The 26272-nt window shown below is 43.7% G+C and overlaps 1 protein-coding gene across 3 annotated transcripts in view; it reads right to left on the minus strand.

Annotated features, from left to right (window-relative positions):
* LOC139419014 (doublecortin-like kinase 2a) overlaps nucleotides 1–26272 on the minus strand; it is a 68943-nt gene that overhangs the window by 13757 nt on the left and 28914 nt on the right. For 2 of the 3 annotated variants that reach the window (XM_071168834.1, XM_071168836.1), the window contains exons 3-13: nucleotides 21253–21367; nucleotides 16585–16692; nucleotides 16282–16335; nucleotides 14661–14755; nucleotides 12863–12944; nucleotides 11419–11524; nucleotides 10764–10821; nucleotides 6473–6592; nucleotides 4143–4289; nucleotides 3264–3397; nucleotides 2907–2984 (exon numbers count right to left, since the gene is read on the minus strand). In XM_071168834.1, coding sequence (XP_071024935.1) covers nucleotides 2907–2984; nucleotides 3264–3397; nucleotides 4143–4289; nucleotides 6473–6592; nucleotides 10764–10821; nucleotides 11419–11524; nucleotides 12863–12944; nucleotides 14661–14755; nucleotides 16282–16335; nucleotides 16585–16692; nucleotides 21253–21367 — 1097 coding nt within the window. The remainder of the gene's footprint in view (nucleotides 1–2906; nucleotides 2985–3263; nucleotides 3398–4142; nucleotides 4290–6472; nucleotides 6593–10763; nucleotides 10822–11418; nucleotides 11525–12862; nucleotides 12945–14660; nucleotides 14756–16281; nucleotides 16336–16584; nucleotides 16693–21252; nucleotides 21368–26272) is intronic. The other variant, XM_071168835.1, reaches the window with a different exon arrangement.

The raw sequence follows: 26272 nt of genomic DNA on the forward strand, positions 1-26272 counted from the left end.
TTGCCACTCTTCCATAAAGGCCAGATTTGTGCAATATACGACTGATTGTTGTCCTATGGACAGAGTCTCCCACCTCAGCTGTAGATCTCTGCAGTTCATCCAGAGTGATCATGGGCCTCTTGGCTGCATCTCTGATCAGTCTTCTCCTTGTATGAGCTGAAAGTTTAGAGGGACGGCCAGGTCTTGGTAGATTTGCAGTGGTCTGATACTCCTTCCATTTCAATATTATCGCTTGCACAGTGCTCCTTGGGATGTTTAAAGCTTGGGAAATCTTTTTGTATCCAAATCCGGCTTTAAACTTCTTCACAACAGTATCTCGGACCTGCCTGGTGTGTTCCTTGTTCTTCATGATGCTCTCTGCGCTTTTAACGGACCTCTGAGACTATCACAGTGCAGGTGCATTTATACGGAGACTTGATTACACACAGGTGGATTGTATTTATCATCATTAGTCATTTAAGTCAACATTGGATCATTCAGAGATCCTCACTGAACTTCTGGAGAGTTTGCTGCACTGAAAGTAAAGGGGCTGAATAATTTTGCACGCCCAATTTTTCAGTTTTTGATTTGTTAAAAAAGTTTGAAATATCCAATAAATGTCGTTCCACTTCATGATTGTGTCCCACTTGTTGTTGATTCTTCACAAAAAAATACAGTTTTATATCTTTATGTTTGAAGCCTGAAATGTGGCAAAAGGTTGCAAAGTTCAAGGGGGCCGAATACTTTCGCAAGGCACTGTAGGTGTTCTGGAGGTTAAATAACATTGTGTAGTGTACTGTAGGTGTCTGGAGGTTACATAACATTGTGTAGAGTACTGTAGGTGTCTGGAGGTTACATAACATTGTGTAGAGTACTGTAGGTGTCTGGAGGTTAAATAACATTGTGTAGTGTACTGTAGGTGTCTGGAGGTTAAATAACATTGTGTAGAGTACTGTAGGTGTCTGGAGGTTAAATAACATTGTGTAGTGTACTGTAGGTGTCTGGAGGTTAAATAACATTGTGTAGTGTACTGTAGGTGTTCTGGAGGTTAAATAACATTGTGTAGTGTTCTGGAGGTTAAATAACATTGTGTAGTGTTCTGGAGGTTAAATAACATTGTGTAGTGTACTGTAGGTGTTCTGGAGGTTAAATAACATTGTGTAGTGTACTGTAGGTGTCTGGAGGTTAAATAACATTGTGTAGTGTACTGTAGGTTACATAACATTGTGTAGTGTACTGTAGGTGTCTGGAGGTTAAATAACATTGTGTAGTGTACTGTAGGTGTTCTGGAGGTTACATAACATTGTGTAGTGTTCTGGAGGTTAAATAACATTGTGTAGTGTACTGTAGGTGTCTGGAGGTTAAATAACATTGTGTAGTGTACTGTAGGTGTCTGGAGGTTAAATAACATTGTGTAGTGTACTGTAGGTGTTCTGGAGGTTACATAACATTGTGTAGTGTACTGTAGGTGTTCTGGAGGTTAAATAACATTGTGTAGTGTACTGTAGGTGTCTGGAGGTTAAATAACATTGTGTAGTGTACTGTAGGTTACATAACATTGTGTAGTGTACTGTAGGTGTCTGGAGGTTAAATAACATTGTGTAGTGTACTGTAGGTTACATAACATTGTGTAGTGTACTGTAGGTGTCTGGAGGTTAAATAACATTGTGTAGTGTACTGTAGGTGTCTGTAGGTTACATAACATTGTGTAGTGTACTGGAGGTTACATAACATTGTGTAGTGTTCTGGAGGTTAAATAACATTGTGTAGTGTTCTGGAGGTTAAATAACATTGTGTAGTGTACTGTAGGTGTCTGGAGGTTAAATAACATTGTGTAGTGTACTGTAGGTGTCTGGAGGTTAAATAACATTGTGTAGAGTACTGGAGGTGTCTGGAGGTTAAATAACATTGTGTAGTGTACTGTAGGTGTCTGGAGGTTAAATAACATTGTGTAGTGTACTGTAGGTGTCTGGAGGTTAAATAACATTGTGTAGAGTACTGTAGGTGTCTGGAGGTTACATAACATTGTGTAGTGTACTGTAGGTGTCTGGAGGTTACATAACATTGTGTAGTGTACTGTAGGTGTCTGGAGGTTAAATAACATTGTGTAGTGTACTGTAGGTGTCTGGAGGTTACATAACATTGTGTAGTGTACTGTAGGTGTTCTGGAGGTTAAATAACATTGTGTAGTGTACTGTAGGTGTCTGGAGGTTAAATAACATTGTGTAGTGTACTGTAGGTGTTCTGGAGGTTAAATAACATTGTGTAGTGTACTGTAGGTGTTCTGGAGGTTAAATAACATTGTGTAGTGTACTGTAGGTGTTCTGGAGGTTAAATAACATTGTGTAGTGTACTGTAGGTGTTCTGGAGGTTAAATAACATTGTGTAGTGTACTGTAGGTGTTCTGGAGGTTAAATAACATTGTGTAGTGTACTGTAGGTGTTCTGGAGGTTACATAACATTGTGTAGTGTACTGTAGGTGTTCTGGAGGTTACATAACATTGTGTAGTGTACTGTAGGTGTACAGGAGGTTAAATAACATTGTGTAGTGTACTGTAGGTTACATAACATTGTGTAGAGTACTGTAGGTGTCTGGAGGTTAAATAACATTGTGTAGTGTACTGTAGGTGTTCTGGAGGTTAAATAACATTGTGTAGTGTACTGTAGGTGTCTGGAGGTTAAATAACATTGTGTAGTGTACTGTAGGTTACATAACATTGTGTAGAGTACTGTAGGTGTCTGGAGGTTAAATAACATTGTGTAGTGTACTGTAGGTGTCTGGAGGTTAAATAACATTGTGTAGTGTACTGTAGGTGTCTGGAGGTTAAATAACATTGTGTAGTGTACTGTAGGTGTTCTGGAGGTTACATAACATTGTGTAGTGTACTGTAGGTGTTCTGGAGGTTAAATAACATTGTGTAGTGTACCTGCGGAAGGGAGGAAAGCCACACAGCAGGATGTAAGTGATGACCCCAGTTGCCCAGATATCCACCTTCAGACCATAACTGGGGAGAGAGACAGAGAAGAGATGGAGAAAGAGCAGAGAGAAAGAGCAGAGGAGGGGGAGAGAGAGAAGAGAGAAAGCAGAGCAAGAAAGACAGGGAAAGAGAGAGCAGAGAGAGAAAGAGAGCGAGCAGAGAGAGAAAGAGAGCGAGCCGAGAGAGAGAAATATGAAGGAAGTGTTGTTTAACATCCGTGTGGGTTTCCCCTTCAGCGGCGCTAGTCACTAGAATGTCTGATGCTATGGATACAGGTACAGGTTCCCTGAGTTGGCAGTAACTCACCCAGCCTCAGCGATGATCTCAGGGGCCACGTAGGTGGGGGTTCCACACACGGTGTGCAGGGGCCCCTCAACCACAGTGGCCAGACCAAAGTCCCCCAGCTTCAGAGACTTAGTGCCGTCAAGGTACTCACACACCTAAGGGACAGACACACAAAACATAGTTAACAACTCATGTCACCTCAATTCAAAAGGCATTGTGCATTTCATATGCAAATCTCATATGCAAGTACTTTAGCATGCCATATGAAAATCTCAAAACCATAGTACACAGCGTTGTACGAGATCTTCAGTTTCTTGGCCATTTCTTGCATGGAATAGCCTTCATTTCTCAGAACAAGAATATACTGACAAGTTTCAGAAGAAAGTTTGTTGTTTCTGGCGATTTTGAGATACCCAACTAGTCTAAAGGCCAGTTTTATTGCTTCTTTAATCAGAACAACAGTTTTCAGCTGTGCTAGCATAATTGCAAAAGGGTTTTCTAATGATCAATTAGCCTTTTAAAATGATAAACTTGGATTAGCGAACAAAGGAGTGATGGTTGCTGATAATGGGCCCATGTAGATATTCCATAAAAAATCTGCCGTTTCCAGCTACAATAGTCATTTACAACATTAACAATGTCTATACTGTATTTCTGATCAATTTGATGTTATTTAATGGACAAAAAAATAGTTTTTCTTTCAAAAACAAGGACATTTCTAAGTGACCCCAAACTTTTGAAAGGTTGTGTATGTCTCAGCCACTCTGGTGGAATTGTGTCACAACAATTCTGACATATTGTTGTCAGGTAACTACTGTATGTCAATTCAACAACATATGATCTTACAGTGTACAGTGTAGCTGGCTACCCCAGTCTTCAGTTTGGTCCCTCACTACTCACCAGCAGGTTCTCAGGCTTGATGTCTCTGTGTACTATGTTCATGCTGTGGAGGTACTTCAGAGCTCCAGCCAGGTTAAACACCATGACACTGGCATCTCTCTCTGTGTACTTAGTGGAGGACGTGATGGCATCAAACAGGTCGCCACCCTGCAGGAAATGGACGCATTAGACACATTCATGTTGAATTAAGAACTTACCTAAATGATAAGGTACCTAAAATATTAATGTTGTATGCACTGATGAAGTGCAGAATACTGCTGTAGTGGTCAGTAGCGGTTGACGAGATACTGCAGTGGTCAATAGTGGTTGACTAGATACTCTAGAGGTCAGTAGTGGTTGACTAGATACTGTAGAGGTCAGTAGTGGTTGACTAGATACTGTAGAGGTCAGTAGTGGTTGACTAGATACTGTAGAGGTCAGCAGTGGTTGACTAGATACTGTAGAGGTCAATAGTGGTTGACTAGATACTGTAGAGGTCAGTAGTGGTTGACTAGGTACTGTAGAGGTCAGTAGTGGTTGACTAGATACTGTAGAGGTCAGCAGTGGTTGACTAGATACTGTAGAGGTCAGTAGTGGATGACTAGATACTGCAGTGGTCAGTAGTGGTTGACTAGATACTGTAGAGGTCAGTAGTGGTTGACTAGGTACTGTAGAGGTCAGTAGTGGATGACTAGATACTGCAGTGGTCAGTAGTGGTTGACTAGATACTGCAGTGGTCAGTAGTGGTTGACTAGATACTGTAGAGGTCAGTAGTGGTTGACTAGATAATGTAGAGGTAGGTCAGTAGTGGTTGACTAGATACTGTAGAGGTCTGCAGTGGTTGACTAGATACTGTAGAGGTCAGTAGTGGATGACTAGATACTGTAGTGGTTGACTAGATACTGTAGAGGTCAGTAGTGGTTGAATAGATACTGTAGAGGTCAGTAGTGGTTGAATAGATACTGTAGAGGTCAGTAGTGGTTGAATAGATACTGTAGAAGTCAGTAGTGGTTGAATAGATACTGTAGAGGTCAGTAGTGGTTGAATAGATACTGTAGAGGTCTGCAGTGGTTGACTAGATACTGTAGAGGTCAGTAGTGGATGACTAGATAAAGTAGTGGTTGACTAGATACTGTAGAGGTCAGTAGTGGTTGAATAGATACTGTAGAGGTCAGTAGTGGTTGAATAGATACTGTAGAGGTCAGTAGTGGTTGAATAGATACTGTAGAAGTCAGTAGTGGTTGAATAGATACTGTAGAGGTCAGTAGTGTTTGACTAGATACTGTAGAGGTCAGTAGTGTTTGAATAGATACTGTAGAGGTCAGTAGTGGTTGAATAGATGCTGTAGAGGTCAGTAGTGGTTGACTAGATACTGTAGAGGTCAGTAGTGGTTGAATAGATACTGTAGAGGTCAGTAGTGGTTGAATAGATACTGTAGAGGTCAGTAGTGGTTGAATAGATACTGTAGAAGTCAGTAGTGGTTGAATAGATACTGTAGAGGTCAGTAGTGTTTGACTAGATACTGTAGAGGTCAGTAGTGTTTGAATAGATACTGTAGAGGTCAGTAGTGGTTGAATAGATACTGTAGAGGTTGAATAGATACTGTAGAGGTCAGTAGTGGTTGAATAGATACTGTAGAGGTCAGTAGTGTTTGACTAGATACTGTAGAGGTCAGTAGTGTTTGAATAGATACTGTAGAGGTCAGTAGTGGTTGACTAGATACTGTAGAGGTCAGTAGTGGTTGAATAGATACTGTAGAGGTCAGTAGTGGTTGATTAGATACTGTAGAGGTCAGTAGTGGTTGACTAGATACTGTAGAGGTCAGTAGTGTTTGAATAGATACTGTAGAGGTCAGTAGTGGTTGAATAGATACTGTAGAGGTCAGTAGTGGTTGACTAGATACTGTAGAGGTCAGTAGTGGTTAACTAGATACTGTAGAGGTCAGTAGTGGTTGACTAGATACTGTAGAGGTCAGTAGTGGTTGACTAGATACTGTAGAGGTCAGTAGTGGTTGACTAGATACTGTAGAGGTCAGTAGTGGTTGATTAGATACTGTAGAGGTCAGTAGTGGTTGAATAGATACTGTAGAGGTCAGTAGTGGTTGACTAGATACTGTAGAGGTCAGTAGTGGTTGACTAGATACTGTAGAGGTCAGTAGTGGTTGAATAGATACTGTAGAGGTCAGTAGTGGTTGACTAGATACTGTAGAGGTCAGTAGTGGTTGAATAGATACTGTAGAGGTCAGTAGTGGTTGACTAGATACTGTAGAGGTCAGTAGTGGTTGACTAGATACTGTAGAGGTCAGTAGTCGTTAACTAGATACTGTAGAGGTCAGTAGTGGTTGACCGTACCTTGACCAGCTCCATGACCAGGTAGAGTTCAGTGGGTGTGTCCACTTCGTCTATCAGCTGGATAATGTTGGGGTGTTTGACTCTCCTCAGCACTGCCACCTCATTCTCTATCAGGTGCTCCTACGCACACGCACACGCACACGCACACGCACACGCACACGCACACGCACACGCACACGCGCACACACACACGCACACACACACACACACACACACACACACACACACACACACACACACACACACACACACACACACACACGTTAGGTATTCAACTCTGCATTATTAACCCCCAGGCAGACAGACATGTAGTAGTTCATTGGGTTGGTCTTTGATCCTGTTAATATGGAATCAGATTAGAGATTTATCATGCTTTATTCATGTTTTCTCTAATGTCAGCTGCTCTGACAGATACATGATATACATCACTTTGAGCTGAGAGGCTAAACCTTAATTAGATAGTTAAGAGACCAGAGCAATCAATAGTCATTTATTTAGAGTGTCCTCTTGTCTGAGACTGGGATATGTTTTGTATTGCGTCAAACAACAACATTGACGAATACGCTGATTCGGTGTGCGAGTTCATTAGAACGTGCGTTGAAGATGTCGTTCCCAAAGCAACGATTAAAACATTCCCAAACCAGAAACCGTGGATTGATGGCAGCATTCGCGTGAAACTGAAAGCGCGAACCACTGCTTTTAATCAGGGCAAGGTGACCGGAAACATGACCGAATACAAACAGTGTAGCTATTCCCTCCGCAAGGCAATCAAACAAGCTAAGCGTCAGTATAGAGACAAAGTAGAATCTCAATTCAACGGCTCAGACACAAGAGGTATGTGGCAGGGTCTACAGTCAATCACGGATTACAAAAAGAAAACCAGCCCAGTCACGGACCAGGATGTCTTGCTCCCAGGCAGACTAAATAACTTTTTTGCCCGCTTTGAGGACAATACAGTGCCACTGACTCGGCCCGCAACCAAAACATGCGGACTCTCCTTCACTGCAGCCGAGGTGAGTAAGACATTTAAACGTGTTAACCCTCGCAAGGTTGCAGGCCCAGACGGCATCCCCAGCCGCACCCTCAGAGCATGCGCAGACCAGCTGGCTGGTGTGTTTACGGACATATTCAATCAATCCCTATCTCAGTCTGCTGTTCCCTCATGCTTCAAGAGGGCCACCATTGTTCCTGTTCCCAAGAAAGCTAAGGTAACTGAGCTAAACGACTACCGCCCTGTAGCACTCACTTCCGTCATCATGAAGTGCTTTGAGAGACTAGTCAAGGACCATATCACCTCCACCCTACCTGACACCCTAGACCCACTCCAATTTGCTTACCGCCCAAATAGGTCCACAGACGATGCAATCTCAACCACACTGCACACTGCCCTAACCCATCTGGACAAGAGGAATACCTATGTGAGAATGCTGTTCATCGACTACAGCTCGGCATTTAACACCATAGTACCCTCCAAGCTCGTCATCAAGCTCGAGACCCTGGGTCTCGACCCCGCCCTGTGCAACTGGGTACTGGACTTCCTGACGGGCCGCCCCCAGGTGGTGAGGGTAGGCAACAACATCTCCACCCCGCTGATCCTCAACACTGGGGCCCCACAAGGGTGCGTTCTGAGCCCTCTCCTGTACTCCCTGTTCACCCACGACTGCGTGGCCACGCACGCCTCCAACTCAATCATCAAGTTTGCGGACGACACAACAGTGGTAGGCTTGATTACCAACAACGACGAGATGGCCTACAGGGAGTAGGTGAGGGCCCTCGGAGTGTGGTGTCAGGAAAATAACCTCACACTCAACGTCAACAAAACTAAGGAGATGATTGTGGACTTCAGGAAACAGCAGAGGGAACACCACCCTATCCACATCAATGGAACAGTAGTGGAGAGGGTAGTAAGTTTTAAGTTCCTCGGCGTACACATCACAGACAAACTGAATTGGTCCACCCACACAGACAGCATCGTGAAGGAGGCTGAAGAAATTCGGCTTGTCACCAAAAGCACTCACAAACTTCTACAGATGCACAATCGAGAGCATCCTGGCGGGCTGTATCACCGCCTGGTACGGCAACTGCTCCGCCCACAACCGTAAGGCTCTCCAGAGGGTAGTGAGGTCTGCACAACGCATCACCGGGGGCAAACTACCTGCCCTCCAGGACACCTACACCACCCGATGTTACAGGAAGGCCATAAAGATCATCAAGGACAACAACCACCCGAGCCACTGCCTGTTCACCCCGCAATCATCCAGAAGGCGAGGTCAGTACAGGTGCATCAAAGCTGGGACCGAGAGACTGAAAAACAGCTTCTATCTCAAGGCCATCAGACTGTTAAACAACCACCACTAACATTGAGTGGCTGCTGCCAACACACTGACTCAACTCCAGCCACTTTAATAAATGGGAATTGATGGGAAATTATGTAAAATATATCACTAGCCACTTTAAACAATGCTACCTAATATAATGTTTACATACCCTACATCATTCATCTCATATGTATACGTATATATACTGTACTCTATATCATCTACTGCATCTTTATGTAATACATGTATCACTAGCCACTTTAACTATGCCACTTTGTTTACATACTCATCTCATATGTATATAATGTATCGATACCATCTACTGTATCTTGCCTATGCCGCTCTGTACCATCACTCATTCATATATCTTTATGTACATATTCTTTATCCCCTTACACTTGTGTCTATAAGGTAGTCGTTTTGGAATTGTTAGCTAGATTACTTGTTGGTTATTACTGCATTGTCGGAACTAGAAGCACAAGCATTTCACTACACTCGCATTAACACCTGCTAACCATGTGCATGTGACAAATAAATTTGATTTGATTTGATTTTTACATGGTACTGGGACTGTCAGCAACACTGTCTGAGAGAACAGTCTCTGTTGATACATGGTACTGGGACTGTCAGCAACACTGTCTGAGAGAACAGTCTCTGTTGATACATGGTACTGGGACTGTCAGCAACACTGTATGAGAGAACAGTCTCTGTTGATACATGGTACTGGGACTGTCAGCAACACTGTCTGAGAGAACAGTCTCTCTGTTGATACATGGTCCTGGGACTGTCAACAACACTGTCTGAGAGAACAGCCTCTGTTGATACATGGTACTGGGACTGTCAGCAACACCGTCTGAGAGAACAGTCTCTGTTGATACATGGTCTTGGGACTGTCAGCAACACCGTCTGAGAGAACAGTCTCTGTTGATACATGGTCCTGGGACTGTCGGCAACACTGTCTGAGAGAACAGCCTCTGTTGATACATGGTACTGGGACTGTCAGCAACACTGTCTGAGAGAACAGCCTCTGTTGATACATGGTCCTGGGACTGTCAACAACACTGTCTGAGAGAACAGCCTCTGTTGATACATGGTACTGGGACTGTCAGCAACACTGTCTGAGAGAACAGCCTCTGTTGATACATGGTACTGGGACTGTCAGCAACACTGTCTGAGAGAACAGCCTCTGTTGATACATGGTCCTGGGACTGTCAGCAACACTGTCTGAGAGAACAGCCTCTGTTGATACATGGTCCTGGGACTGTCGGCAACACTGTCTGAGAGAACAGCCTCTGTTGATACATGGTACTGGGACTGTCAGCAACACTGTCTGAGAGAACAGCCTCTGTTGATACATGGTACTGGGACTGTCAGCAACACTGTCTGAGAGAACAGCCTCTGTTGATACATGGTCCTGGGACTGTCAGCAACACTGTCTGAGAGAACAGCCTCTGTTGATACATGGTCCTGGGACTGTCAACAACACTGTCTGAGAGAACAGCCTCTGTTGATACATGGTCCTGGGACTGTCAACAACACTGTCTGAGAGAACAGCCTCTGTTGATACATGGTACTGGGACTGTCAGCAACACTGTCTGAGAGAACAGTCTCTGTTGATACATGGTACTGGGACTGTCAGCAACACTGTATGAGAGAACAGTCTCTGTTGATACATGATACTGGGACTGTCAGCAACACTGTCTGAGAGAACAGCCTCTGTTGATACATGGTACTGGGACTGTCAACAACACTGTCTGAGAGAACAGCCTCTGTTGATACATGGTCCTGGGACTGTCAACAACACTGTCTGAGAGAACAGCCTCTGTTGATACATGGTACTGGGACTGTCAGCAACACTTACATTAATTCACCACGTTACAACCTGGGTTGCTGAGCTCAGCTGCTATTGGGTGACACAGTCAAAGAAATACAGTGGCAACAACATATTATCTCTCTCCCTCTTGCTCTCTTACCTTTCCACTGCACTTGGCCTTGTCAATGATCTTCAGTGCATACTCCTTCCCAGTTGACCTATAAAGACATACAGCAACACTAGTCCTTCAAATCATGGTATATTGTGTTTACTGTAAATCCTTCAAACCAACCCAAATCATGTGCAACCATCTGCCAAACTATAACGTTTGAAAGGCACTTTTTTGTTGTTTTCATCACAAACTAAGATTCTAAGTTCTATCCAACAGTAGACTGAACAGTGTTGCATCCCCATACACAGTCATAGGCTGAAGCATCAGACAGTGCGTGACGGTGTATTGGAGCATCTAGCCCTTCTGATTAGAGAAAGGAGTCTTCTCTCTGTATATTACAGACAAACTGCTGAGTCAGAAGGGAAATGGTAATGAAGTGGATTTCATGGGCTGAACCCCAGACACACGCACATACACAAACAGTAAATGCTTCCTTAAATTCTATAAATGCCTGCTGTCATTAAGCCTTAGAAGCAGTTATGACATGTGACGTGGTGCTTATTAAGTCACATTGAAAGCTACTGATCAACGTGGTCATTTATTAATAGGGCTTTTTAAGTCCAACAGCCTAGTGAACATTCATTACAAATATGAAAATCCATCAATGAGATGTAAAGAAATGTATTATTCTTAATTTACATACCGTTCTACACAGTCTTTCACCACGGCAAAGTTTCCGTCTCCTATGACCTTGCCGACCTTGTACTTATCCAGGACGGTTGTGATAGAGCTACAGCTGTTGCCGTTAACTGATGAGGAGAGACGTGTTACAACGGGGCACATCAGAATGTTACTTCCTGTGGCCCACATATTTACAGACTGAACAAAACATTAGGAACACCGTCCTAATATTAAGAATACCTTCATAATATTTGCACCCCCACCTTTTGCCCTCAGAACAGCCTCAATTAGTCGGGGCAAGGACTTTACAAGGTGTCGAAAGAGTTCAACGGGAATGCTGGCCGATGTTGACTCCAATGCTTCCCACAGTTGTGTCAAGTTGGTTGGATGTCTTTTGGGTGTTGGACCATTCTGATACAGACAGGAAACTGTTGAGTGTGAAAAACTCAGCAGCGTTGCAGTTCTTGAAACAAACTGGTGCACCTGGCACCTACTACCATACCCTGTTCAAAGGCACTTAAATATTTTGTCTTGATCCTACACCCTCTGAATGGCGCACATACACAATCCATGTCTCAATTGTCTCAAGGCTTAAAAATCCTTATTTAACCTGGCTCCTCCCCTTCATCTACACTGATTGAAGTGGATTTAACAAGTGACATCAATAAGGGATCATACATTCACCTGGATTCACCTGGTCAGTCTGTGTCATGGAAAGAGCAGGTGTTCATAATGTTTTAGACACTCAGTGTAGAATGACGTACAATACCTACAAGTACTTACTCTGGCAAAACTTGCATTGCAGTGAAATGAATATGATCTCGTTTTAATCGTGTTTTAATCTAATCAAAGTATAAAGTCATGAATTGCCCATTAACCCAGGCAGCCTAGCTCCTACCCTAGAACTAATGTCTGGCCTCTCCTAAAGAGGAACCAACAATATTATGCAGACACACAGCCCAAGGACGTGTTGATACCGCCTGGCTGTCTCACGCAGAAGCACACAGATCTTTTCACTTGTTCTCCGCATCACACTTCTCTGTCCCTCTGTTGTGAGTGCTGCGGCACGTGTCGCTGAGTAAGCAATTCTAATATACCAAAACCTGCATTGAGGCCCTAGGGGGGATTGGGGATGCATTGGGCCACGTGTTTAGGGGTGAGTGAGTGCAGGCAGGAGCTGTGAGAGTTGGCACAGAGACAGGATAACACAGGGTAAAGAGAGGAGAGGAGGAGAGAGAGGAGGAGAGGAGAAGAGGAGAAGAGAAGAAGAGAAGGGAGGCGTTGAGAGGGGAGTGGAAGAAGAGTAGGGAGGGGAGGAGAAAGGAGGAGAGGAGAACAGAAGAGGAAAAGGGAGGAGCGGGGAGGAGAAGGGAGAGGTTGAGAGGAGAAGGGAGGGATGAGGACAGGAGTGGAGTGGCGAGGCAAGGAGGAGGAGGAGAGAAAATGTCAGAGAAGGGGACACCTACCCTCAGGACTCATGTTATAGGCCAACTCCAGACTGTGTGGAGACCCATTCACATTGGTGGCAGATGTGTGATGTGGCGGAATCTGGAAAGGGGGAGAGAAAGAAAGTAAGAGATGAAGAGAGGGAAGGAGAGAAAAATAAGAGGTCAGCATCCTTCCCCTTTCAGCCACCACTCAAGTCAAAACCTGGACACACGCATCACCATGGCAACTATAAATATCAAAAATTAGAGGTCAAGGTTGGCTGGGCATAACACAACTTCCAATCCAATGCTTTGTTTTGACATCAATACTAGCAGTGCGATCGAATTAGCCAGTTACATCTCCAGAGTAATACAACAGGACAGGTCCGCTTCATAACATCGATCCAGAACGAAGCCCTGGGATCTAGGGACATTGACTAATGGTTTTGCTTTAAGTAGCATGCATTTGAAATCCAATATAATGCCATGACAGAGTGTGTCAGGATAACTTGCTCATGGATCCCCGTAGTGTTGTATAGTGCTTCAGAGTTCTGACAGGAAACTGATACAAAACAACCCCGCAATTAAATTGTATAGTTTGGTACTGGCACTCTTACCCTGTATATGGCTTACATTCTTCTGTTTGTGTTTTTCCCTCCCTTATTTCTTGTGGGTTTTTTTGTTATACTATTTTGATATTGAATACTGCACTGCTGGGAAGGGCTAGCAAGTTAAGCATTTCACTGTACTTGTGCAGGCCTTTTGAATGTATTTCAATTGACTGATTTCCTTATATAAACTGTAACTCAGTAAAATCTTTGAAATTGTCGCATGTTGGATGTATATTTTTGTTCAGTATAGTTTGGTGAGAAAATGTTTCATATTCGACTTTATAATCCGATATTAGATAGGTAGCTCAATGGAAAGATAGAAGACGATTCTACAAAAACACGTCTCTTCTGTATTGCTCTTACAGTTCTCCATTCTGTGGACGTTGTGTGCCTACCCAAACTCAAAAGAAAGTGAGCAGGTATGTATATCACTGTGTTAATTATGCATTTGGCGTAAAATAAGTGTTCTGCCCTTCAGAACAGTACAGGGTGTTAAGAACTATCTTAATGGATAGGCCTTCCCTACTGTCACTTATCAGGCAGAGGAAACACAAACTTTAATGGATCGAAATGATGACCATTGTTGAAAATAATGAATAATTTGACGAGAGGCTTTTTCCAAAAGAGAGAGCTGTGATGGCTGTTTGAATTGGTTATATGGGTTATTATAAGACTCCTTTTTCAAGCATTCTTGGCTTTCACATGCGACAGAATCCGCCAAGTCATCTCAGTAATCTTTTCAATTATGGAAGAGAAGCTCTTTCAACACTTCTAGAAGTACACAAACCATAAGGCTTATTTCTGTTACCTGGACTAGAAAAATGTATGCATTATTTAGTACAATCTCAAGGTGAAACACCTTTGAACTGGGTGGATTACATCATCAATCTTTCTTTTCAATTTGTTACTTTGTGATGTCTTTCAGAGTAACTAAGTTCTATCAAACGTTATGGACCTGCCAAGTAAACACGGTGTAGGTGTTGCCAAACTGTAATAATCATCTCGAGAACGTTTAAGTGCTGTTGTCCCCACTGTCAACAGATTCAAGTGTTCTGGCCAACCACTATTCCTGATCTAGTGCACTTGAGGTTAAATCATTTGCTACTATATGGTTATTTATAGCATATCACTCTTCTTATACAGGTACATACAGTGCAATATAATTATCTGGAGATTATAGGTGGTGTGTGTGTGAGACACGGTGTGTGTGTGTGAGAGAGACTTACCTTGAAGCTGTGTATACTGCGGGGGCTGGTGGGGGAGGAGCTGTTGGATTTGGTGGACTTGGGGGTGGAGATCGTACTGCTGGGGACACCATTGACTGGAGAGGAGAGAGAGAGAGAGAAAAGAGGGAAGGAGAGCGGGAGGAAGCCATAGTAAGACAATGATAGGGCTAGGGCTGGCCCAACCGGATGTGCTGATGTGGGGAAGGGCAAACGAGAGAGGAAGTCCTTTTTCCTCTGGAGAGATGTGGCTATTTAAAAGTGTATTACTGTTATTACATTGTGTATTCTATTTTTCGTATTTTTTTTGGACACTAAAAGAAATGTCTCTATCACAGGAAGTGATATACGATAGGGCAGGAAATCCATTTGTGACACAACAAAGTTCACTTTGAATGGGTTTACTTTCACTGAGTTGACAAAGCTCTGTACAAACATATCTCCAGATCGCCGAGTGCTAGATTTTCATCAGGTGTGGTGTGGCATTTCATGTCTAGAACTGTGTGTGACTGTCCAACTTCCTGTCCGGTCCCCTGTGGGGGGAAGCAGGTTGTGTTTGGCTCCAGCAGACAGACACGCAGGGTCACCCCAGGTGCCTCCGCAGGCTGCCTGGATTATCTGTCTGCAGCTAAGGCCACACGAAAGCTACGACCCTGAGGGTTCAAGGGTACCTCAAGCAGCCTACCTCCAGGAACCTCCCTGTGTCACAAACAGTCCTCTCCTCAAACAGCAGGGCCTTTCTTTGGAGAAGTCGGCTGTATTGGTAATGGTAGTGTTTTTCTGTGAAAGGCCTCATCTGCCACACACTCTAGGTTCTTGGCAGGTACACTGCCACACGCTGTACCGTTCCCTGAGACAACCAATCTGGACCTGCGAATAGCAATCAGAACCACCAATACAGTACAGCACCTACTAGGGAATATGATGCCAGACAACTGATGTGATTATTCAATTCAATTAGAAGGGATCAGTGAAAGCAGCTGAAGACTAAAGCACTGAGGCTAATTTAGTACATGGGTTTGTATCAGCCGGTCCTGCACCAGTCTGTGCTCAGATTAGATGCATACTGTAGAAGCCAGAGAGAGTTTCTGGGCCAGGAAGAGAGGAGAGAGAAAAATAGAGAGTGAAAAAGAGAGAGAGCAAGAGCCAGAGAAAGAGAGAGGGAGAAAGAGAGCGATATCCAGAGATCTTTAAATAGTCTTGGGTCAGGGTGGCAGGCCAGGGAGGTCCACAGTGGAGCAGAGCTCCTTCAGAGTAATTGATGGCACTTCCCTACACAGCAGGAGTCTGACTGACATTACAATATACTGTACTGAAAGAGACTAACTGGACCTCTCACAGGGCCCCGTCAGCCACAAGGTCAGCCACGGGTGCACTGACCAAGACTCCAAGCAGTCAGGAACATCAAAAGGGTTTAATTGGTGCCCTCTCTGAGAAAGACTTGTGATTATTTTTAACATATTGTAGAGATGATTAAGGCTAGGAGTTATTCTTGGTTAGGCTTCATGCTCAGGGGAAAACTCAAGGTCCTAGTAATGATAGCTAGCTAGATGAAAATGAGTGGTTTGTTGTGGTTGGGTAATGGGCCAATAGAGTGGGCAGTGCAAGATGTCAACAGGCTTACCTGGGGATTTAACAGGAGACTGGCTACTGGTGGAGTAATGGATTGGTCTTCTTACTGCAGAGAGAAAGACAGTTTTACAGGTCGAGGTTTCAATGTCCAACTTAAAGCCTCAAAATCAATTTTTACCTGAGCTTAAGATAAGTGTTCGGTAATTGGCCATATGGCCTGTAGCCTGCCAAAATCCTGAAACTCTTTTTGAGGTGATTACACTAGTTAGTGTCTGATGAAAATCAGTTACTCAGTCCATCATCCAATAACTGTGTGTGTGTGTTTGTTTGTGTGTACGTGCATGCAGGTGTATACCTATGCCAGGGGACTTGATACGGCGTGAGAGTCCAGGGCTCTTGCTCCCAGCAGCCCTCGTTGGAGTGGGCGAGCGAGCAGAGTATGAGGACTTGAGCACCCGGCATTCTGTGAAGACAACACACACAGGGTTAAAACCACACACAGGCACACACACCGACCTCATTTCCTATCTAGCACAATTCAATACAGTTCCCAGTGTTCCAGTCAAACTATTTTAAAATAGCTCCAGCTAGGAACTAGCTCTATAATATAATTGGCTCTCTTTGAGAAAGCATTAAGTACGGAGTGTTCAAGAAGTTAAGAATGTTTAATTCACGCAGAGAGCTTTCCACAAAAAAAACTCAGTTAAGCATTTGCTTTTTCCAAACGAACACCACATGTGCAGTCGTCTGTGGCTCTGTGCGCTCCAAAACTCCATGAAAAATGCACAAGCTGTGGTAAATACGCTATCGTGTTTGCTGCCTGCTGCGCTGCTACCAACGCCGTTGTGTTAGTAGCGTTTCACAGATGTGCGTACACCAGCTGACAGAGCTGCGCTGCTGGAGCAGTAGGTGTCGGGGTAACGAAGTTGGTGGTTCAACTGTTTTAGTGCTGTTGCACTGACACATAAAACAGTGGAGGCTGCTGAAGGGAGGACGGCTCATAATAATGGCTGGAACCGAGTGAATGGAATGGTATCAAACACATGGAAACCAAGTGTCTGATGTATTTGATACCATTCCACTGATCCCGCTTCAGCCGTTACCACGAGCCCCGTCCTCCCCAATTAAGGTGCCACCAACCACCTGTGATACAGAATTGTTTTAGCAGCGTTGACGACAGAGCGAGCTGCGTTCAGGAGCAGCATATGACTGGTTACTGTAATGACACTAGTGGTTAAACTGTCTGGGTTCATGTCAGATGCTGTTAATTGGGGGGTGATACAGTGTTAAACGCTATTATGACACCATGAACACAGAGGAGGTACCAACCAGCTGTGGCCAATTGGAGACAAATGATTCCCTATAAAGTGGACGTGACCCAAGCCTGTTATTGGAGCAGACCCCAGGTGCGATTCAGTTTACTACGATGCTAGCTACTGTACCATGCAAGTTTGTAAACTTGCAGTGTTGACTTTTTATATCGTTCCCTAAACCATGTTTGGATTTGACACTGTTCTCCACAATTGAGTCTGACAGTGCAACAGCCCCTTGGGACTCCTGTAAGACACTGTGCAAAGACTTAGCAGCTGAAAAGAGGTACCTAGAGCAAACACTTGTTTTTGAGAAGACCTAATTCTTCAAATGGAGCCTGGCAGGAGAAGTAGGACAAGGAAGCGTTAAAACAACAGATTCAGCTGAAGAAACTAAACATTCATCGTTAGAACAAACAGTGTTTACACCGGTGTGTGTGTGTGTGTGTTTTAAAGATGCACTATGCAGAAATCACAGCCATTTCCTTGTTGCTAACAATCTAATAGTTTGCCTAATTTCTGTTTATGTGAAAAAACAAGCAAGTATAGTGCAGAGAATCATTGTACCATCTAAACTGCTGTGACATATATTTTCAGCTGGTGTACAAAACCGAAAGTAAAGACACAAAAACTCAACTTAAAAATGGGCCATATAGAAATAGTGCACATAGAACAGATCTACCGCTTCTTAGACTTGCTTTCAATGCGAGTGACAGATCTATACCTCACATTTCTATGTGAATTTTGTCAGGTTGTCCAAAAAGTGACATATTGCAGCTTTAAATGTTATGTTACAGGAGCAACACTAAGAAAACAGGATGTAGCTAGAACCTTGGGAATAGTTTGGAGAAGTGTCTGAAATTAGCCTGTTTGGATTTTATATACAGTACATCCTGTCTCCACCTTATCTAGCACAGAGGATAGGGGACTGCAGAGGAGTTGTACTGACATCGGCCTGCTTAAGATAACAATGGGATAAAGAGGCCATATCCTGCTGCAGTAGGGGGTATCGCTGCGGACATCTTTTAAGTGATTTTCAAGAACGGCTTCTTCTCAACACAGGGATGGTACATATTAACATAATGACAGTCACTGAAGAACCCTGGAATGGAATGAACTACTACAACTACACCCTACAAAATGTGACTGCAGCCACTTTCCCCTACAGAAGGCAGGAATCTGTGTGTGTTCAGACCGATAGTCTCACACATACTGTAATCAATAGTTTCATTCTCTTGGAGGAGAGGAATGATTTCAGATATTGAGTGATGATCACACTATGTCACAGTCATGATTAAGCATCACGAGTCACTGGAACCATTTTTAGAACAATTATGAGACTCATTCAACTGAGAAAATTAACGTTCACTATTGTGTGGTTGACAGATAATTATCATGTTACACCATTCAGACACACTTCATCCTGACTTCTAGTATGAAAAGGGGAAAGTGGTTTGGCATTGACATCTCTTTAGGGAATTTACACTATACTATTAGAGACATAGTCTGCTAAGCTAAGGCTAGCTTTTTTTGCATCCTGTAGTACTAACTCAAAAAAGTTCTGGGATACTGTAAAGTCCATGGAGAATAAGAGCCCCTCCTCCCAGCTGCCCACTGCTCTGAGGCTAGGAAACACTGTTACCAGCGATAAATCCACTGTAATTGAGAATTTCAATAAGCATTTCTCTACGGCTGGCCATGCTTTCCACCTGGCTACCCCTACCCCGGTCAACTGCCAGGCACCCTCCACAGCAATCCGCCAAAGCCCCACCATTTCTCCTTCACCCAAATCCAGATATCTGATGTTCTGAAAGAGCTGCAAAATCTGGACCCCTACAAATCAGCCGGGCTAGACAATCTGGACCCTCTCTTCCTAAAATTATCTGCCGCAATTGTTGCAACCCCTATTACTAGCCTGTTCAATCTCTCTTTCGTATCGTCTGAGATTCCCAAAGATTGGAAAGCTGCCGCGGTCATCCCCCTCTTCAAAGGGGGTGACACTCTAGACCCAAACTGCTACAGACCTATATCTATCCTACCCTGTCTTTCTAAGGTCTTCGAAAGCCAAGTTAACAAACAGATTACCAACCATTTCGAATCCCACCGTACCTTCTCCGCTATGTAATCTGGTTTCAGAGCTGGTCATGGGTGCACCTCAGCCACACTCAAGGTCCTAAACGATATCATAACCGCCATCGATAAGAAACATTACTGTGCAGCCGTATTCATTGATCTGGCCAAGGCTTTCGACTCTGTCAATCACCACATCCACATCGGCAGACTCGACAGCCTTGGTTTCTCAAAGGATTGCCTCGCCTGGTTTACCAACTACTTCTCTGATAGAGTTCAGTGTGTCAAATCGAAGGGCCTGTTGTCCGGACCTCTGACAGTCTCTATGGGTGTGCCACAGGGTTCAATTCTCGGGCTGACTCTCTTTTCTGTATACATCAATGATGTTGCTCTTGCTGCTGGTGATTATCTGATCCACCTCTACGTAGACGACACCATTCTGTATACTTCTGGCCCCTCTTTGGACACTGTGTTAACTAACCTCCAGACGAGCTTCAATACCATACAACTCTCCTTCCGTGGCCTCCAACTGCTCTTAAACGCAAGTAAAACTAAATGCATGCTATTCAATCAATCACTGCCCGCACCTGCTCGCCTGTCCAGCATCACTACTCTGGACGGCTCTGACTTAGAATACGTGGACAACTACAAATACCTGGGTGTCTGGTTAGACTGTAAACTCTCCTTCCAGACTCCCATTAAGCATCTCCAATCAAAAGTTAAATCTAGAATCGGCTTCCTTTATCGCAACAAAGCATCCATCACTCATGCTGCCAAACATACCCACGTAAAACTGACCACCCTACCGATCCGACTTTGGTGATGTCATCTATAAAATAGCCTCCAACACTCTACTCAACAAACTGGATGCAGTCTATCACAGTGCCATCCGTTTTGTCACCAAAGCCCCATACACTACCCACCATACTGTATTTATTTATTTATTTATTTATCTTGCTCCTTTGCACCCCAGTATCTCTACTTGCACATTCATCTTCTGCCGATCTACCATTCCAGTGTTTAATTGCTATATTGTAATTACTTCGCCACCATGGCCTATTTATTTCCTTAACTTACCTAATTTGCACTCACTGTATATAGACTTTTTGTTTTCTTTTGTTCTACTGTATTATTGACTGTATGTTTTGTTTACTCCATGTGTAACTCTGTGTTGCTGTATGTGTCGAATTGCTACGCTTTATCTTGGCCAGGTCGCAGTTGCAAATGAGAACTTGTTCTCAACTAGCCTACCTGGTTAAATAAAGGTTAAATATATATATATTTTAAACAGAAAGGAGGGGTGAGTCCAAAACGGCAACCTATTCCCAATAGAGTACACTTCTTTTCACCAGAGCCCTATGGAGGCTATATAGGGAATAGTGTGCAATTTGTATGACCTTTATTTAACCAGGAAGTCCCATTGAGGTCAGAAGACCTCTTTGCCGAGGGAGACCTGGCATGTCCCACGCACCCTATGAAGGAAATAGGAAGGAAAGAGGGAGGAAAGGGTTGGGACAGAGAGGCCATAGAAATATAGACACTAGAACAGGAATCTACATCTATTTCTATGAGAGAGACCAAAGTCTCTGGTACTCTGGTTTCACAACATACAGGTGATGTTAGATTTAGTTAGTCAGGCCTACCAGAATCCTTACCACTGTGATCCAACAGGAAGTCATCCTGCGCGTAGCGGTACTTCTCTGGGCCGCACGCGATGAACACGTCGTCCTCGCCGAAGAAGTCCTGGAGACAGGTGGTCTGGGGAGAGGGGGAGAGGGAGAGAGAGTGATATGTGCAGAGGAAGGTAAGCTAGAAGAGGAATCACGTGTCGGTCCTTGAGTTTAGAGGAAAAACTCTGGGCACTAGTTCTAGAAATATTATGGGCCCTCGCAAGACATCTTCTAAAAGGTGTGTCTAATGGGGTGTACCCATACCATGCATCTCTGTGGAGAATCAACTCGTTTCCTTTGTGGAAACAGTAGCTCATCCACCATTTAATATGCAGACAGAAGCAGAATGGGAATCAAATCGTTTCACACCCCATTGTACTCACTATTGCATAATCTGTGTGTCAACATCCCACTCTCCGGGACATAGTCTTTCAGATGATTCTACTAAACATCACCATTAGATTAGAGCTGGATCCCACTCTCCGGGACATAGTCTTTCAGATGATTCTACTAAACATCACCATTAGATTAGAGCTGGATCCCACTCTGCGGGACATAGTCTTTCAGATGATTCTACTAAACATCACCATTAGATTAGAGCTGGATCTCACTCTGCGGGACATAGTCTTTCAGATGATTCTACTAAACATCACCATTAGATTAGAGCTGGATCCCACTCTCCGGGACATAGTCTTTCAGATGATTCTACTAAACATCACCATTAGATTAGAGCTGGATCCCACTCTGCGGGACATAGTCTTTCAGATGATTCTACTAAACATCACCATTAGATTAGAGCTGGATCCCACTCTGCGGGACATAGTCTTTCAGATGATTCTACTAAACATCACCATTAGATTAGAGCTGGATCTCACTCTGCGGGACATAGTCTTTCAGATGATTCTACTAAACATCACCATTAGATTAGAGCTGGATCCCACTCTCCGGGACATAGTCTTTCAGATGATTCTACTAAACATCACCATTAGATTAGAGCTGGATCCCACTCTGCGGGACATAGTCTTTCAGATGATTCTACTAAACATCACCATTAGATTAGAGCTGGATCCCACTCTGCGGGACATAGTCTTTCAGATGATTCTACTAAACATCACCATTAGATTAGAGCTGGATCCCACTCTCCGGGACATAGTCTTTCAGATGATTCTACTAAACATCACCATTAGATTAGAGCTGGATCTCACTCTCCGGGACATAGTCTTTCAGATGATTCTACTAAACATCACCATTAGATTAGAGCTGGATCTCACTCTCCGGGACATAGTCTTTCAGATGATTCTACTAAACATCACCATTAGATTAGAGCTGGATCCCACTCTCCGGGACATAGTCTTTCAGATGATTCTACTAAACATCACCATTAGATTAGAGCTGGATCTCACTCTCCGGGACATAGTCTTTCAGATGATTCTACTAAACATCACCATTAGATTAGAGCTGGATCCCACTCTCCGGGACATAGTCTTTCAGATGATTCTACTAAACATCACCATTAGATTAGAGCTGGATCCCACTCTCCGGGACATAGTCTTTCAGATGATTCTACTAAACATCACCATTAGATTAGAGCTGGATCCCACTCTCCGGGACATAGTCTTTCAGATGATTCTACTAAACATCACCATTAGATTAGAGCTGGATCCCACTCTGCGGGACATAGTCTTTCAGATGATTCTACTAAACATCACCATTAGATTAGAGCTGGATCTCACTCTCCGGGACATAGTCTTTCAGATGATTCTACTAAACATCACCATTAGATTAGAGCTGGATCCCACTCTCCGGGACATAGTCTTTCAGATGATTCTACTAAACATCACCATTAGATTAGAGCTGGATCCCACTCTGCGGGACATAGTCTTTCAGATGATTCTACTAAACATCACCATTAGATTAGAGCTGGATCTCACTCTCCGGGACATAGTCTTTCAGATGATTCTACTAAACATCACCATTAGATTAGAGCTGGATCCCACTCTCCGGGACATAGTCTTTCAGATGATTCTACTAAACATCACCATTAGATTAGAGCTGGATCCCACTCTCCGGGACATAGTCTTTCAGATGATTCTACTAAACATCACCATTAGATTAGAGCTGGATCCCACTCTCCGGGACATAGTCTTTCAGATGATTCTACTAAACATCACCATTAGATTAGAGCTGGATCCCACTCTGCGGGACATAGTCTTTCAGATGATTCTACTAAACATCACCATTAGATTAGAGCTGGATCTCACTCTCCGGGACATAGTCTTTCAGATGATTCTACTAAACATCACCATTAGATTAGAGCTGGATCCCACTCTCCGGGACATAGTCTTTCAGATGATTCTACTAAACATCACCATTAGATTAGAGCTGGATCCCACTCTGCGGGACATAGTCTTTCAGATGATTCTACTAAACATCACCATTAGATTAGAGCTGGATCTCACTCTCCGGGACATAGTCTTTCAGATGATTCTACTAAACATCACCATTAGATTAGAGCTGGATCTCACTCTCCGGGACATAGTCTTTCAGATGATTCTACTAAACATCACCATTAGATTAGAGCTGGATCCCACTCTCCGGGACATAGTCTTTCAGATGATTCTACTAAACATCACCATTAGATTAGAGCTGGATCTCACTCTGCGGGACATAGTCTTTCAGATGATTCTACTAAACATCACCATTAGATTAGAGCTGGATCTCACTCTCCGGGACATAGTCTTTCAGATGATTCTACTAAACATCACCATTAGATTAGAGCTGGATCCCACTCTCCGGGACATAGTCTTTCAGATGATTCTACTAAACATCACCATTAGATTAGAGCTGGATCTCACTCTCCGGGACATAGTCTTTCAGATGATTCTACTAAACATCACCATTAGATTAGAGCTGGATCTCACTCTCCGGGACATAGTCTTTCAGATGATTCTACTAAACATCACCATTAGATTAGAGCTGGATCCCACTCTCCGGGACATAGTCTTTCAGATGATTCTACTAAACATCACCATTAGATTAGAGCTGGATCTCACTCTCCGGGACATAGTCTTTCAGATGATTCTACTAAACATCACCATTAGATTAGAGCTGGATCTCACTCTCCGGGACATAGTCTTTCAGATGATTCTACTAAACATCACCATTAGATTAGAGCTGGATCCCACTCTCCGGGACATAGTCTTTCAGATGATTCTACTAAACATCACCATTAGATTAGAGCTGGATCCCACTCTCCGGGACATAGTCTTTCAGATGATTCTACTAAACATCACCATTAGATTAGAGCTGGATCTCACTCTGCGGGACATAGTCTTTCAGATGATTCTACTAAACATCACCATTAGATTAGAGCTGGATCCCACTCTCCGGGACATAGTCTTTCAGATGATTCTACTAAACATCACCATTAGATTAGAGCTGGATCTCACTCTCCGGGACATAGTCTTTCAGATGATTCTACTAAACATCACCATTAGATTAGAGCTGGATCTCACTCTCCGGGACATAGTCTTTCAGATGATTCTACTAAACATCACCATTAGATTAGAGCTGGATTCCACACTGGTAGAATTGGAGGAGAAGAAGTGGCCATTATTATAATACATGTCATGTTGTTGAAGGATGTCTGTGCTATTTCATTATTTTCTGCGCATCACTGTGTGTGTGTGTGTGTGTGTGTGTGTGTGTGTGTGTCGCTACATGCTGACGGCTCGCTCGAACAGCCCAATTAAAATCTGTCTGTGATGTGATAGCACTTTCATGGTTGCTAAGCTCAGTGCCACAATGGACGAGGCAACACTTTACAGCTTATAGCAAAGAGCTGAGGGTCAAAACATCACAACAATAAAGTACTGCAGTCTAAATACACTGTAATGTGAGGAAATCACTGCAGCAAGAATTTCTGTTGTGTAGGCCGTTTCTTTATCTCTCTCTTTCACCTTCCATCTCCATTTTGTCTTCTCTCCACCTACACCTGAATCTTGCCCTGGAGGCAGCTCTGCAGATTGGTCACTAGCTGGCACATGATTCTAAACCTAACCTTAACCACACTGCTAACCCTAATGCCTAACCCTAACCGTACATTCATTTTGACTTGCAGCTGGCCCATCTAGCGGACATTTCTCAGTTCTGCCTCCAGGGCAAGATTCATGACAATAAATGTCAACCTGCCTTCCACCTCTCCTTTCTCTCATGTAATATCTATAGCTACCATGATTTAATCACACAAAGCAGAGGGAGTTGCGCCTACATTACTTATCCACACACACACACACACACACACACACACACACACACACACACACACACACACACACACACACACACACACACACACACACACACACACACACACACACACACACACACACACACACACACACACACACGCTCCTCTGCATTACTGTGATGGTGTGCATTCAGCCCAGGCAGGCAGGGAGAATCAGTGGGTGGACAGGCAGGAAGGGGATTCCTTTATCATCATCATCATCATCATCTCACCCCCACACATCCCACTCATACTCTGGGAGAGGGGAGAGAGGGTTGACTGGTTGGAGCCAGTTAGGTAGGCAGATGGGACAGCCACAGAAGCTTGGGGGTTGAGGCAGTGGAAGAGGGACTGTGTGTGGTGGGCCTGGACTCTGGAGCAGATGGAGAGCAGTCTGCTGGAGGACCTTCTCTCTCAGGACTGCAGATTTATACATTTCCCAACTCAAAACAGCAACAGCCATCATAACACATTGACCAAAATCCTCTTCCAATACAGATTCCAAATCTCCTCCATCCCCACACATCATTTTTAGGGCTCAGTCAGAAACTCTGTCATGCTGACTTAATACATGAATGGATGACTTGACTTGGCAGTGTGTTGTGAGGCAAAATCAAAATCAATAGCCACTGGAGGCTGAGAGAGACAAACAGACAGATACAGGAGACAGGAGACAGACAGGAGACAGGAGACAGACAGAGACAG

This window comes from Oncorhynchus clarkii, chromosome 10 (assembly GCF_045791955.1).
Source record: "Oncorhynchus clarkii lewisi isolate Uvic-CL-2024 chromosome 10, UVic_Ocla_1.0, whole genome shotgun sequence".
Taxonomy (NCBI): Eukaryota; Metazoa; Chordata; class Actinopteri; order Salmoniformes; family Salmonidae; genus Oncorhynchus; species Oncorhynchus clarkii.